This window comes from Chiloscyllium punctatum, chromosome 13 (genome assembly GCF_047496795.1).
Source record: "Chiloscyllium punctatum isolate Juve2018m chromosome 13, sChiPun1.3, whole genome shotgun sequence".
NCBI lineage: Eukaryota > Metazoa > Chordata > Chondrichthyes > Orectolobiformes > Hemiscylliidae > Chiloscyllium > Chiloscyllium punctatum.
In genome coordinates this window covers 103,441,153-103,455,835 of record NC_092751.1, presented here as the reverse complement: position 1 = coordinate 103,455,835, position 14,683 = coordinate 103,441,153, and the positions used below count along the sequence as shown (strand labels likewise).

Here is a 14,683-nt window from a genome sequence, read left to right as displayed (position 1 = left end):
GCCATGAACTGTTTAATTCCTCTCATAACAGTTACATATTCTTACAGATCACACACTTCGCCCAATTTTCTCAGTTAGTTACTGTGTACAAATATTAGACAAAAATCACCAAGATGGCTCCCCACTGCGGCTTTTGCCCGAAATGTTTATTTTCCTGCTCCTCGGATGCTGCCTGAACTGCTGTGCTCTTCCAGCACCACTAATCCAGAATCCCCACTGCAACAGTTTGAGGATTAGATTTCAACAAGAACCTAAGGGATCCCTCCTGCCCTCATTCAATGTTAAAATAGCTCCACTTCCCCTTTATGTAACTATAATCTTTGATCCTGATAGAGTGAAATGCTGCATAAAATCACGACAGCAAATACAGCCACTGAAACTCATAATAAAAAGATCCAAAATGACTTCGCCAGTGGATCAATCAAATTACTACACACAAGTGGAGAATCATGCATGACACAGAGTGAAAGCAGATTGTTTACAAAGCTTCTCTTTTATGTATATAGATGTAATATGTACATAGAATATAAACCACCTCAATGTGATGTGCCACTGAAGATCTTGCGGACTCACTTTTCAAAGTTACTTTATGCAGTTCACATTATTGAATGTCAGATTCAAGTCAGGTTCTTTGTATCACCTCACTGTATAAACATAACTCTGCAAACTACTCTGCAAAGAGTTTAACACTCAGACATAGCAAAACACACAAAGCCATAACCCAATAACATCGCGACTGTCAAAAGGAGCTCAAATTACCCAATTTTCTTCCATCACAGTCCACTTTCACAACATCCTATCTGCTGCCAACACAGATCAAGTTTACCTCTGGTCGACTTCAAAACCAAATTGCAAGGAAGGTCTTGTGATAGACTGAAATCTGCATTATAAACAATGTGGAGGATTACAACTGTGGCTACCCTTCAAAAAATAAGTCGTTTGCATAAGGTACTTCAAGAATCCTGAAGTTAAGAAAGGTGCTATTGAAATGCAGTTCGTCTCTTGTTTAAAGATGCTGCTTCCACATTCCTTGCATGAAGAACTCAATCACAGATTATTCTCCATTCTCATTCGTGTTCCTACCTCCTGAATTTCTAGATCTCTTCCTCACTTGAAACAAACAGCAGCTGGCATGAGCTGTGTGCTCCAGCCAGGGGTGTACAATGACTTCATCAAGCCCAGCCAGATCTAGGATGCGATCGGGACAGCCTGCCCACATGGGTTTATCATTCCATTGCCAGCCATCTGTTACTTTCTCTCTGAAGCTCCCCTGTGCAGCAATGTTTCCTTCTCCTCCACCAGCATGATAATGCTGGGAACTACAGACTAGTCAGTCTTACATCTGTGGTGGGCAAATTATTGGAGGAGATTTTGCGAGATAGGATTTATGATTACTTGGAAAACCATAGCTTGATTAGAGACAGTCAGAGTGGCTTTGAGAGGGGCAGGAGATGCCTACAAATCTTACTGAACTCTTTGAGGATGTGACAGAACACACTGATGAAGGTAGATTTAGCAAGCCGTTTGATAAGGTTCTCCATAGTAGGCTCATTCATAAATTAAGGAGGCATGGGATAGAGGAAAACCTGTCTGTCTTGATACAGAATTGGCTGGGCCATAGAAGACAGAGGGTGGTGTTAGATGGAAAGTATTCAGCGTGGAGCTAATGACCAATGGTATTCCGTTGGGATCTGTTCTGGGACCGCTACTCTTGATGAAATGGAATGACTTGGATGAGGAAGTGCAAGGGTGGGTTAGTAAGTTTGCCAATGGCACAAAAGTTGGTTGGTGGAGTGATGCATAGTGTGGAGGGCTGTTGTAGGTTGCAATGGGGTGTTGGTAGGATGCAGAACTGGGCTGATAAGTGGCAGACGGAAAAGTGGGAGGTGATTCATTTTGGAAGGCTGAATTTGAATGTAGATTACAGGGTTAAAGGCAGGATACTTGGCAGTGTGGAGGAACAGAGGGATCTTGGGGTTGATGTCCATAGATCCCTCAATGTAGATAGAGTTGTCAAAAAGGTGTATGGTGTTTTGGCTTTCATTTGAGTTTAAGAGTCGCGAGGTTATGCTGCAGCTCTATAGAGCCCTGGTTAGACCATACCTGGAATATTATGTTTAGTTCTGGTTGCACCATTATAGGAAGGCTGTGGAAGCTTTTCAGATGATGCAAACGAGATTTACCAGGATGCTGCCTGGACTGGAGGGCATGCCTTGTGAAACAAGGTTGAGGGAGCTAGGCCTTTTCTCATTGGAGCGACCGAAGGTAAGACATGACATGATAGAGGTGTACAAGATGATAAGAGGCATAGATAGAGTGGAGAGACAGAGACTTTTTACCAGGGTGGAAATGGCTATCACAAGGGGTCATAATTTTAAGGTGATTGGAGGAAGGTTTAGGAAAGGTGTTAGAGGTAGGTTCTTTACACAGAGGGTGGTGGTGCGTGGAAAGTGCTACCAGTGGTGGTAGTAGAGTCAGATACGTTAAGGACATTTAAGTGACTCTTGCACAGGCACATGGAAGATAGTTCAATCAAGGGTTTGCAGGTTAGTTTGATCCTGGAGTAGGATAAAAGGTCAGCACAACATGAGGGCCAAAGAACCTGTATTGTTCTATGTTCTAAAACATTTCCATTATTCTGACTGCAAACAAAATCGCAGGACAAAACTAAGGATAGAGTTCACTCACAAAGGGTCAGATGAATGCCTGTTCAGTGGCAGAAGCCACAAGTAACTTAGGAAAAACATTGTGATCCCAGCTGATGTTATTCCTGGACAAGTCAGATTCCAGGTGGAAACCTGGCTTGATGGAACTTTTTTTTTTGTTTCAGTTTTAATGAGATGGTCTTTCACAGACACAAAATATACAAATAAAAGATAACAATCGCTACACAGAAGAAATGAAAATAAAATAGAATAAATCTTACAACTTACATATAACACCAATTTAAAGATTTGGAAACACTTTGTAAAATACATCCTAATAATCTCAACAGCATGTCTTTAATGTACTCACACCAGAGAGAATCTCCTTCTCTTTTACATGGTTTACTGGGCTTAATTTGACTATACGTTCAATTTTCTGTCTTAAGAATCTGACAGCCTCTTCCTCAACTCTTCCCACGACTGACCCTCTACTTCTCAGCTTCAAACAACCCCATCACAGTTTCAGCCAAACACGTCTGGTCTGGGAACTTCAAACAAAACTCCTTACAATAAGGCAAGCTATTTCTGAACAGTTCTGAACCATCTCCTTTTGTCAGGAGCAATTGTTTGACGTATCCAGTTTCAGAGTTGAGTGCATGATGCTGGAAAAGCACAGCAGGTCAGGTAGCATCCGATGAGCAGGAGAATTGATGTTTCGAATGATGACGGGCTTATGCTCGAAACGTTGATTCTCCTGCTCCTTGGATGCTGCCTGAAATGCTGTGCTTTTCCAGCGCCACACTCTTGACTATGATTTCCAGCATCTGCAGTCCTCTCTTTCTGCATATCCAACATAAGCCAAGATTTCTGCAAACTGTTAAGCTCAATCATAAAAGACTTTTTTTTAAAGCAGTGGGTGTGTTCCCTAATCAAAAAGAAAAAATTTCTGATCTTCTAAACTGAAAACCTAAAGCACCAACTGTTACTTTGTATGCTCATATACTCTTGCAATGGAAATCCTGCTACACACGAGGAACTCCCTCTTATAACAAAAAATCACCATGGCTACAAAAAAAACGAACAAGTCACTAAACCATTTCAGGCATATAGACACCTATATGCCATACTGAAAATTCAGAGTAAAGTATCCAGAATAAAGGAGATTAAAGTATATATAAATCCCACAATCTACATCCCGTATCATTATTCAGAGTATTTAACTGAGTCTTACACATGGTAAAGAGGTAGAAATATAAGCAGATTCTTTCGAGTTTCTCTTGCAATATTGCTGTATTTTTGGGAAAACAAACTGTGCAAATTACCAAGATAGAGCAGAAGCAGCTCCAATTAAATTGAGTCCAAATGCCCAGGATTCAGTTACTTTGGCTTTTAAAAAAAAAATTACAAGGTGTGGAAATCACTGAGAAGGCTTGCATTTATTGCCTACACCCCATCGCTTCAGTGGCTGTCTAGATCATTTCAGGGGGCAGTTAAGAGTCAGCTGTGGGTTTGGAGTCACATATAGGCCAGACCAGGAAGGGACAGTGGAATTGTTTCCCTGAAGGAGTTAGCAAACCAGACGGGATTATTACAATAATTGGCCATTTTGCAGTTATCTTAACTGAGATTCTTGTTTGATTAATTTAAACTCCATTTGCTGCCATGGTGGGATTTGCACTTGAGTCCCCTTATAGTGTTAATCCAGGCCTCTTAGATTATTAGAGCAGTGATTTTACCACCGTCTATGCAACAGTCTCCCCGTAGGTGCTGTATAAATACCAGTCTTTATTTTTGTCTTGAATAAATCTGCAGTAGAACTTCAGCTTACAATTAATAGTTGCTCATTCAATGCCACTAACTGGGACAGCAACAGCACAGCAGGAGAAACAGGATTTGAAGGCTTTTGCAGCACTTTCCGGTAGACATTTTGATGCAGAAAATGGTGGGAAATGCCTGCAATTGCTGCAGGTCAGAGAATGGGCTGCATTACTCAGCTACATTACCATTTACAAAAACAAGCAAAAGTCATGCAAAACTAAAAGTTGCCGCAAAGGAACGTAAAAGTTGTAACCCTGAGATGGATGAAATTCATAAATAGCTGTACGGTACAGTTTGGATTGCAAACATTACAGAGTTTGAAAGGAACTTGTTCTAAACCTGCTGCCTTAAACATTACTGGGGATAAGCTAATGGTCCTACTTAGCATATCTGAATCCTCTGCTTGCCAATACACAGGTAAAATATTTTTGCTTTAATACAGATTTTCTCAGTTGGAGAGAAGATCCTTCGAAAATTCTGGGCCAGATCATTACTTCCAACTTCACCCTTGCTTGAAACCCTCCAATTATCAAGGACATCTTGTGTTACTGCAGTCACTGTGCACCCCTCCATTACTCTTCTGCTGCCTTCACAGTCCATTAATGAGGCATTGTTGGAGACTACTTTGCTTCAGTAGATTCTTTTCCTACTGAGCATGTTTTAAACTGCATCTGAAACACTGCACTCAAGTGTTAGCCTGGATTAGGTACTCCAATTCGGGAGTAGGGTTGAAGCCATAACCTTCAGTTCTACAAGCGAAAGTGCTGCTGATTAAACAGAAGCATCAGTTAGAACTAATAACAGCAGCACGAAGCAAAAAAGTTATAATATAGGGTGGTACGTGTATGGAATGAGCTGTCAGAGGAAGTGGTGGAGGCTGGTACAATTGCAACATTTAAAAGGCATCTGGATGGGTATATGAATAGGAAGGGTTTGGAGGGATATAGGCCAGGTGCTGGCAGGTGGGACTAGATTGGGTTGGGATATCTGGTTGGCATGGACCGAAGGGTCTGTTTCAGTGCTGTACATCTCTATGACTCTATATGAAAATATTAAAGGAACAATAGAAAAAGTTTGCAGAAACAAAAAAAAGTAGTTACTGGAAAAGCTCAACAGGTCTAGCAGCATCTGTGAAAAGAAATCCGATTTAATGTTTTAGGTTCGGTGATCATCCTGAAATGCTGACTCTGATTTCTCTTCACACACGTTACCAAGCCTCCTGAGCTTTTCCAGCAACTTGTTTTTGTTTCTGTTTTAGAGCATTTGCAGTTCTTTTGGTTTTGAAGAGATTTGCAGGTTAGGTTTAAATCAGATTTTTTTTAAATTTGCCCTAAATATTGTGAAGCATTTCCTTAATTCCATTGTGGCAAACAGATAAGAAGCAGTTGAATTGTACTTAACCTACTGCACAATTAACATTAATTACTTCACTTCTCGTTAGTACTCATCATGTAAACCACATGATGCATGCCTAACAAACATCAATCTATGAATGCGTCATAATCTCCTGAGGGATACTGTTCCAATCTTTCACTGGCCTTGGAAAGAGACTATTTAAAACTGTTTACTCAAGCAGGAGGTTGAACACATCGGCATTCATTTATATTCACGCCCTCTAATGACTCTCAGCAGGCTTTGTTGTTTCGTTACTGTTCGCACAACAGAGAGTAGTGAATATGCAACAGCAACACCAGGATGGATGCAAGACATGCTCCACCATGACACTTCAACAACTAAATAAACTAAGATTTGGAAATGTTTACACGTCTTCATCTGGATGTGCTAGAGCTTGATTCTTTCTACCCCCCTCAAGCAAAATACAAAAGGACCCAACCATTGCCATCCTGAATAAAGAAGGATTTACCAATGATCTGCCAACACCACAACTGGATGTAGAACTCAAACCTCAACACCTCACTGCTCCCTCTACCACTGCTTCTATTCACATCGTCCTCAGCAAGACCGATTTTTCTCCAGCCTCACGAGGAGCTTTCTGCACATGAAACTATCACTTTGCTGCCAACAGCAAAACAAGAGGTCTGGTTCTTCCACTACCCTCTGCCTGCAAGCTACAAGGACAGATTTTAATCACTGTCTCATCGTAAGTCACAGAACTTTCAGTAGTGCAAGTCCCTTCACGTCCTCTCACCTTGAAGCATCAGGACTGGCTGTAGGGTCTGCTTCCTGTACTGCCTCCACCCACTGTCTCAACATGTCCTATACAGCACCATCAGAGAGTTGGACAGGTTTACAGTTGGCCTTAATATAGCAAAACACAGAAAAATTGAGGCACAAAAATCAGAAACCAGGTCACAAAGGGAGATACTAGCAACTTGGTCAAAGAGGTAGCTGTTAAGGATTGTTCTGGATGTAGGCTTGCTCACTGAGTTGGAAGGTTCATTTTCAGACGTTTCATCACCATACTAGGTAACATAATCAGTGAGCCTCCGAAAGCACTGGTGGCATGACCCTGCTTTCTATTTGTGTTTAGGTTTCCTTGGGTTGGCGATGTCATTTCCTGTTCTTGTTCTCAGGGAGTGGTAAATGGGATCCTAGTCAACGTACTTGTTGATAACGTTCCATTTGGAATGCCATGCTCCTAGGAATTCTCATGCATGTCTCTGACTGGATTGTCCTAGGATGGATGTGTTGTCCCAGTCGAAGTGGTGTCCTTCCTCATCTGTATGCGAGGATACTAATTAAGAATGGATCATGTCTTTTTGTGGCTAGTTGATGTTCATGTATCCTAGTGTGTAGTAACTGCTAAGGAGTGTCTAAAGGAGGAGAAAGACAGGTGGAGAGGTTGAGGGGGGGGATGGGGGGGGGGGGGGAATTCCAGAGTTTAGGATTGAAGCAGCCGAAGATGCAGCTGCCAAAGGTGAACATGGGGATGTGCAGGGTCAGAAATGAAGGAATAGAGGCCTCGGAGACTTGTAGGGTTGACAGAGGTTAAAGGGGACAGGACAGTAATTGGTTCAAAAGCCTCGTTTAATGCAGGGTTGTCAAGGAGAAGGAGATGGTGGAGGAGCAGAGGATCTTAGCGGTAGAATTCAGACCATGCGTGTTAATGGTGGAGGATTTGACCACTGAGACTGGGATGAAAGCAGCAGAGGGTTTTGCACATAAGGTCAGAATCAGAGTCAATGGGTTGGTGATGGCTTAGTGGCATTATCACCGGACCATTAATCGAGACACCCAGGTAATGTTCTGGGGACCCTGGTTCAAATCCTGCCATGACAGATGGTGGAATTTAAATTCAACTTAAAAAAAATCTGGAGTTGTGTGTCTAATGATGACCATGTATCCAGTTGTCAGGAAAAGCCTATCGGGTTCACTAACATCCTTTAGGGAAGGAAACTGCCTTCCTTACCAGGTCTGACTTATTGGCAACTGGCAATTTGGGAAAGGAATTAAATACTGGCCTCGCTCATCCCATGAACAAATAATAAGAAAAATACACAAAGTTTGGAATACAGTAGTGGTTAGAGGTTACAGAGGGAGGAGAGGCCTTCAAACAGGCATTTAAATTTTGATTTTAAGTTGAAAGATGCTTGGGGTAGGACACTTTTAAAGCAATCAGTGAAGTTCTAAATTGAAAATATAAACAAATATGCTCAGACCCATTAGCAGTGCAGAGAAAAGACAGATTAAAGTTTTCGGTTTTCAGATGCTGTCTGACCTCCCTATTTCTATTACATCCCATTATGTCAGCAATTAACTAAAACAGAGCTTAAAAATGTGTTGCTGGAAAAGCGCAGCAGGCCAGGCAGCATCAAAGGAGCAGGAGGATCGACATTTCAGCCATAAGCCCTTCTTCAGGCTTATGCCCAAAACATCGATTCACCTGTTCCTTTGATGCTGCCTGGCCTGCTGCGCTTTTCCAGCCACACATTTTTAAGCTCTGATCTCCAGCATCTACAGTCCTCACTTTCTCCTAATTAACTAAAACAGTCAAAATATGTATTTTTTACAGAAACCATTTCCCCTAAGTTACACTAATATTTTCTTCTGTGTTACCTTCGTGTCAAGGCATCTGGAAGTTCTCCAGCATGGAGGATAATGGAGGTATGTTGACCGAGATTCTTGAAAACATTGCTGTAAGATGTATCACGAGTGTGACCAGCTAGCAGCTCATCATACTGTACGAACAAATCGTCTTTGTTGAATAATCAGCCTTTCTTTCTAAAACAAAGCCCCAAATTGTTCTTGGCTTAAATCAGGCCTGATGTAACCATTCTACTTTAAAGGGGAATCAATCTGAGAGAGTGCAGTTGTTCTAAGCATTGCACCAGTGTGTGCCAATACACTGATGTGCCAAGGTCCCTACGAATATCTTGATACTTATATAAGGACATTAGAAACAAGAGTAGGCTGTTCGGCCCTTTAGACCTGGTCCACCACTCAACAAGATCTTGCCTGATCTGTCTCGGGTCTCTACTCCTCTTTCATGCTAACTCAACACAGCCCTCGACTCCCTGGTATTTCAAAACTCTAACTCACTCCTCTTTAGACACTTTTAATAATGTAAACTCCACAACTCTCTTGGGTAGAAACTTCCAGACACACACTACTTTCTGGAAGATGAAACTCTATCACATCTCGATTTTAATTGTGGATCCTCGCATTCTGTGACCATGTCCCATTAATGGAAACATCTCCTCACTTTATTTTTTGATGTTATTTATTGAATGCAAATCGCAAAGTCATGCAATAACCTGCACACTTGCTGAAATCGAGGTGATCAACCAGGAGAGGGGAAACTCCTCAGTAATGTGCTGCATTGTTTGTGTCTTGCCAGAAGTACATGAGGAATTTGTACTGAGGTCCCAGAAGTGGAGGTTGGTTGGGCAGAGGCCCTGGCTCGTCCTGAACCTGTTTAGCAGTGGGCCAGATAGGGCTCCTCACAAGAAACGTATTACTGATATCCAGTGTTGCCCATTCCTTGATCCAAAGGATGTTTATATTGAGTACCTGAGATATTTTCAGGTAGTTCCACAAATAGAAGAGTCAGAGAACAGTTGATACAAGGCAACTATTCTCATGCTGCCTGCTATATGTCTATGATGGCAGCCAGAACTTCCCAATGGTATTAATGGTGGATTACACAGAATTTTTTAATATTATTGTCATTTTCAAGGGAAATTGCACATTTACGCCTTACTGGACGTCTTAGTCACCACAGTCAGAAAGAGAAAGGGAATCTCTGAAGTTTCAGTACAGTTGTGCAGAGCAACATCAAGTGTGTAATGACATCTAGTGGTGACTAGATCAGATCAATTGTGACAGGCAGACATCAAAGGGACCCTGGTTTTAAATATCAGTGACTCCAGAATACCATTGTGAAATATAGCCATTCCGTGCAAAGGGATTTTGAGTTGATGTATGTCAAAACTAGACTGGCAATGGTGAAGATCCTTTAATTAATTTGTTGAAGGGGTGAGATGCAGTGAAGCAAAGTTCAGAAACTTGCACTTCTGCTTTGGATTATTTGCTTAAACCTTCATTGTTTTGGCATTTGGAGCAGAGGAGGAGAGAGAACAGTTAAAAGGCTGTGTAAGGCTTTTCAAGCAGACCAAGTGAATGAGTTCTCAGTCTCTACACACAGGTGGCAGCATGGTGGCTCAGTGGTTAGCACTGCTGCCTCACAATACCAGGGACCCGGGTTCAAATACAGCCTCGGGTGACTGTCTGTGTGGAATTTACACATTCTCCACGTGTCTGTGTGGATTTCCTCCTAAATTTCCCATAAGGTTAGTGTGCATTAGTCAGGGGTAAATATAGGGTAGGGTAGTTACTGTACAGAGGGGCGGTGGGGACTTGTTGGGCTGAAGGACCTGTTTCCACACTGTAGGGGATCGAATCTCCAGGTTCCACACTGTCGGGGATCGAATCTCCAGGTTCCATACTGTCGGGGATCGAATCTCCAGGTGCAAACTGGAGTGTTTGAAGAAGCGGAGTATGTTTTGCTCTCAAACCATTCTCACTGTATACTGTGTCGCTGCAATCCACACACAGTCTTGTGGAGTCACAAATATTTAAAACCAGGACCCTTTCAATGCCCACCTATCACAAGTATTTTGATCTATAGTCACTACTGGATGACACTAGTCTCTGCAGGACAGCCCAGTGACTTCAGAGATTTGGATTAGGTTAACTTGGAACTCCAGTCGCAATCATATTCTGATCACTAGGACTAAGCCACATGATAACAAGTGTACAACTTCCCTTGAAAATGACAGATTATGATGAAACAATTCACGGTAATGGTGATCCACAGGTAATACCTTTGTGGAATTCTGGCTGCGATCATAAAGCTTTTGAAAAGGGCATGCAAATAGTTGGCTTTGTATCAACAACAGAAGTCAAATACATCTATTTGAAAAACCATCGGTAAACACTGACTTGGTCCGAGGTACCATATATTGCTCTTACAAACCAATCCTAGTGGCATGTCTCTGCTGGAACATGACAGCAAGCCGAGGAGTGGAACAGCCGATTGCTGAAAACTGACCAGGGCTTTACTCACTTGATGAAGTCTTCCTTGCATTTCTGCAGCAATTCAGCAGCTTTGGTGACCTCGTGCTCATTAAGTAGGATGAGTGTTCCGATCGTCAGGTGGAGCTTTGCTGGGTTCTGGAAAATACTGCTGTCAATCCCACGACCCTAGAAGAGAAGGGGAACAACTGAATCTTCATATTGTTCTATCCATCCAGGTAAACTAGCAAGGAGAAAGAGCTCAGGATCACAGCTTGGAGAACAGTAAGTATCAAAGACCCAACACCAGAGATTGCCAGAAAAACTCAGCAGGTCTTGCAGCATCTGTGGAGAGAAGTCAGAGTTGATGTTTCATGTCGAATTACCCCTCCTCAGAACTTCTGATGTATAGTACCCGCAGTTCTTTCAGTTTTTATTAACTATCAAAGAATGACTGCAAAGCACAAAGCTACTCAAGGTTTCACATGATTCTACAAAGATTAAGAGTCAAGCTAGTCTGTATTTATGTCTGAAATGTCTGCTACAATGACTCACCTCTCCCACGTACAACAATGACTACTCTTCACAAGTAATTCAGTGGCTGTAAAACACTTTTTTGGAGTGTGGGAGAATGTACAAACTCCACAATGTCCAGATTAGGTGGATTGGCCATGTTAAATTACCCCACAGTGTCCAGGAATGTGTAGGTTAGGTGGGTTAGCTGTGGTAAATGTAGGGTTACGGGGATGGGGTGTGTCTGGGTTGGGATGCTCTTCAGAAAGTTGGTGCGACTCAATGGGCCAAATGCTTCTGCACTCTAGGGATTCTATTATCTGCCTGCACTACAGCAGTATTCACACTGGTAGTAAATTGGTTTTGTGGTGGTGAATTGCTGAAACGAATTACCTATGAAAAGTTATAATCAATTATCTGGAGATGATTGCATCACAAAATTTCAGAAACATTTTAATCATTCTACATACCCACCCAGTGTTCCATAAAAGCAATGAAAGACCTGGAGCATGGGCTGGAAGGCTTCTGTGGCAACAACACCAATTGAACAGAACATACTGAAGCAACTCTCCTAGTGGAGATTTTGCCACTGTTGTTTTCCCATGAACGGCACGGTGGCTCAGTGGTTAGCACTGCTGCCTCATAGCACCAGGGTCCCAAGTTCAATTCTAGTCTTGTGTGGAGTTTGCACATTCTCCCCATGTCTGCGTGGGTTTCCTCCGGGTGCTCCGGTTTCTTCCCACAGTCTAAAGATGTGCAGGTCAGGTGAACTGGCCATCCTGAATTGCCCATAGTGTTAGCTGCATTAGCCAGAGGGAAATGGGTCTATGTGGGTTGCTCTTCGGAGGGTCGGTGAGGACTTGTTGGGCCGAAGGGCCTGTTTCCACACTGTAGGGAATCTAATCTAATCAGTAACAGGGAATATTTATTTGGTCTTCAAGCCCACAGTCATTTGCCTTTTTTCCGGGTCTAGCTGTCCAAGGCCACAATGTGATATTGTTTCCTGCTTTGATTGCACTTAATATGTTACTACTTATTGTAAAGACAAAAAGAGGGGCGAAAGTGAGAGAGGTGGGGGAGGTGCAGGAGGAACAGATGATCAGGAGCCATTAACAGAAAGAAAAAACTGCAAGTGTAAGTCTGTTTGACCATGCATAAGGGGTGCAAAATTAAAAAAAGAGAGCTCATTCCCAAAGCAGTGATATTTCTGAAGCTACATCTCCTGTGAATTTTTTACAATTATTTTGTCACCTGATCCCAATGACCTGTTTCGATCAATGATTCTCAATGTTTCTACAAAAGGGCGTCTTTGAAACACTGATGCATCACTGTCATGATTTCTGAAAGATGTTTTGAGCTGACCAGATTAAAAGCTACGTTCGTACTGCAGAAGTGTATTAATTGAACAGAAACTATGTCAAATAACTCAAAGGGTGCAAATCTAGCACTCCAGACCTTTCAGGGATCCTCATACACACCTGCCAGCTTGCCTTAGAGGCTGCTCATATCCCCAAAGTACCCCGAATTTTCTTCATATGCCTAATTACAACACAGACATAGGAAACACTAATAGGAAATGGTACCTCGAGGTACCTAATTGGGATCAGTTCAGTCTGCACAACATCAGCTCCAGGCCTCCTGTCATTTTGGCTTGCATGACATTAATGGAATGGCCTCAGGGAAGATTTGGATCAATTTTACATGCTGTAGCTGAGTTTGAAGTGCCTATTTCATAAAAGGTTACATTCCTTCAAAGGAATCAAAGGATCGAATTGGTTCAGTGCCTTGGCATAATTAACAACATTGCTCTTTTGATCAAATAAAACCTTTGATCAGTTTAATTTCCATATTCGATGAACACTTTACACATCTGCATATCTTTCTCAATATTTTTTTAACATAATTATGCAATAGCCTATTGTTAATTGGCATTAGTTGTAGATCACAACTGGTCTGGAAAATAGCTTTGACATATAATTATCCATCTTCGTCATCCCTAAAGGCCAATACTCGAGTACACTCTGTGTATGAATTTAATAATGCAAGTTTACAAACTACTTGGGTGAGAGGGCAATTGATACCAAGTTGTATGTTTCACGCTCTGGGTGAATGGCTGACTATCCATCGAATCACAAGAATTATTTAAAACTGAAAGCAAGTTTTCAGAGAGGACCAAATTAGATTGATCTCTCAAATCAACACTGCTGTTTTGGGGAGCATCCTGTGTGTAAGTTGCAATGAAGGAAATATAGCAGCCCAACAACAACTACACTTCAAAACTAAAGTGCACACAATGGAACGTTCTGATGAAAGGTCCGTGCACAGTAACCCTGAGTTTGACAAAGGGTCAGTTAGACTCAAAACGTCATCTCTTTTCTCTCCTTACAGACGCTGCCAGACCTGCTGAGATTTTCCAGCATTTTCTCTTTTGGTAACCCTGAGTTTGTTGGGTTAACCAAAATGAGAGAGAAAAAGAATACAAAGACTGTTCTATTGAAAGGTCAACTGCTCAGATGGTGATCGACTCATTAAGAAATGACCCTGTGAGTTTCTAATGTTTTGTGAAGAAATGTGGGTGTTTGAATTATATGTTGTAACTCAGCAGGGTGATAGTGTGTCTGGCTGATATTCTGATTTATGACAAATGCAGTGCAGGAGATATGATGTACCATTTGTCAGTAAGACAAGGTGTGGTTGACCATAGGGTCATGCTGTGTGAGTATCAAATGCTTGATTAGACATCAAAAACTGCAGCAGCCATGAGAAAGCTAGCCAAAGGACAAGGTTTGTTAAAATGGAGAAACAAGCCTCTTTCCAAAGAAAACAAGCAAATAGCCAAATTGAATCAAAGAATCTCTACAATGCAGATAAACACCCTTCAGCCAAGCATGCCTGTGCTGACCCTTCAAACAGCATCCCGCTGTGCTGACCCTTCAAACAGCATCCCGTCTGATCTCCATAACCTCACATTTACCATGATGAATCTGGACTGCGGATCCCTGGTCACAAAGCACAATTTAGCATGGCCAATTCACCTAACCTCCACATCTTGGACTGTCGGAGGAAGCCAAAGCACCTGGATGAAACTCCTGCAGACACAGGGAGAATGTGCAAACTCACATAAGGGTGGAACTGAACCCAGGACCCTGGTGCAGTGGAGCAGCAGTGCTAACCACTGAGCCACCGTGCCACCATGAGAAGGCCATCCAATTATAGAAGAGAGCACCATTTGT

At 42.1% G+C, this 14,683-nt stretch overlaps 1 protein-coding gene across 2 annotated transcripts in view; it reads right to left on the bottom strand.

Moving 5' to 3' along the window:
• Positions 1 to 14,683, bottom strand: part of ascc1 (activating signal cointegrator 1 complex subunit 1) — a 56,289-nt gene that overhangs the window by 20,907 nt on the left and 20,699 nt on the right. For both annotated transcript variants that reach the window (XM_072583527.1, XM_072583528.1), the window contains exon 6: positions 10,990 to 11,126. In XM_072583527.1, coding sequence (XP_072439628.1) covers positions 10,990 to 11,126 — 137 coding nt within the window. The remainder of the gene's footprint in view (positions 1 to 10,989; positions 11,127 to 14,683) is intronic.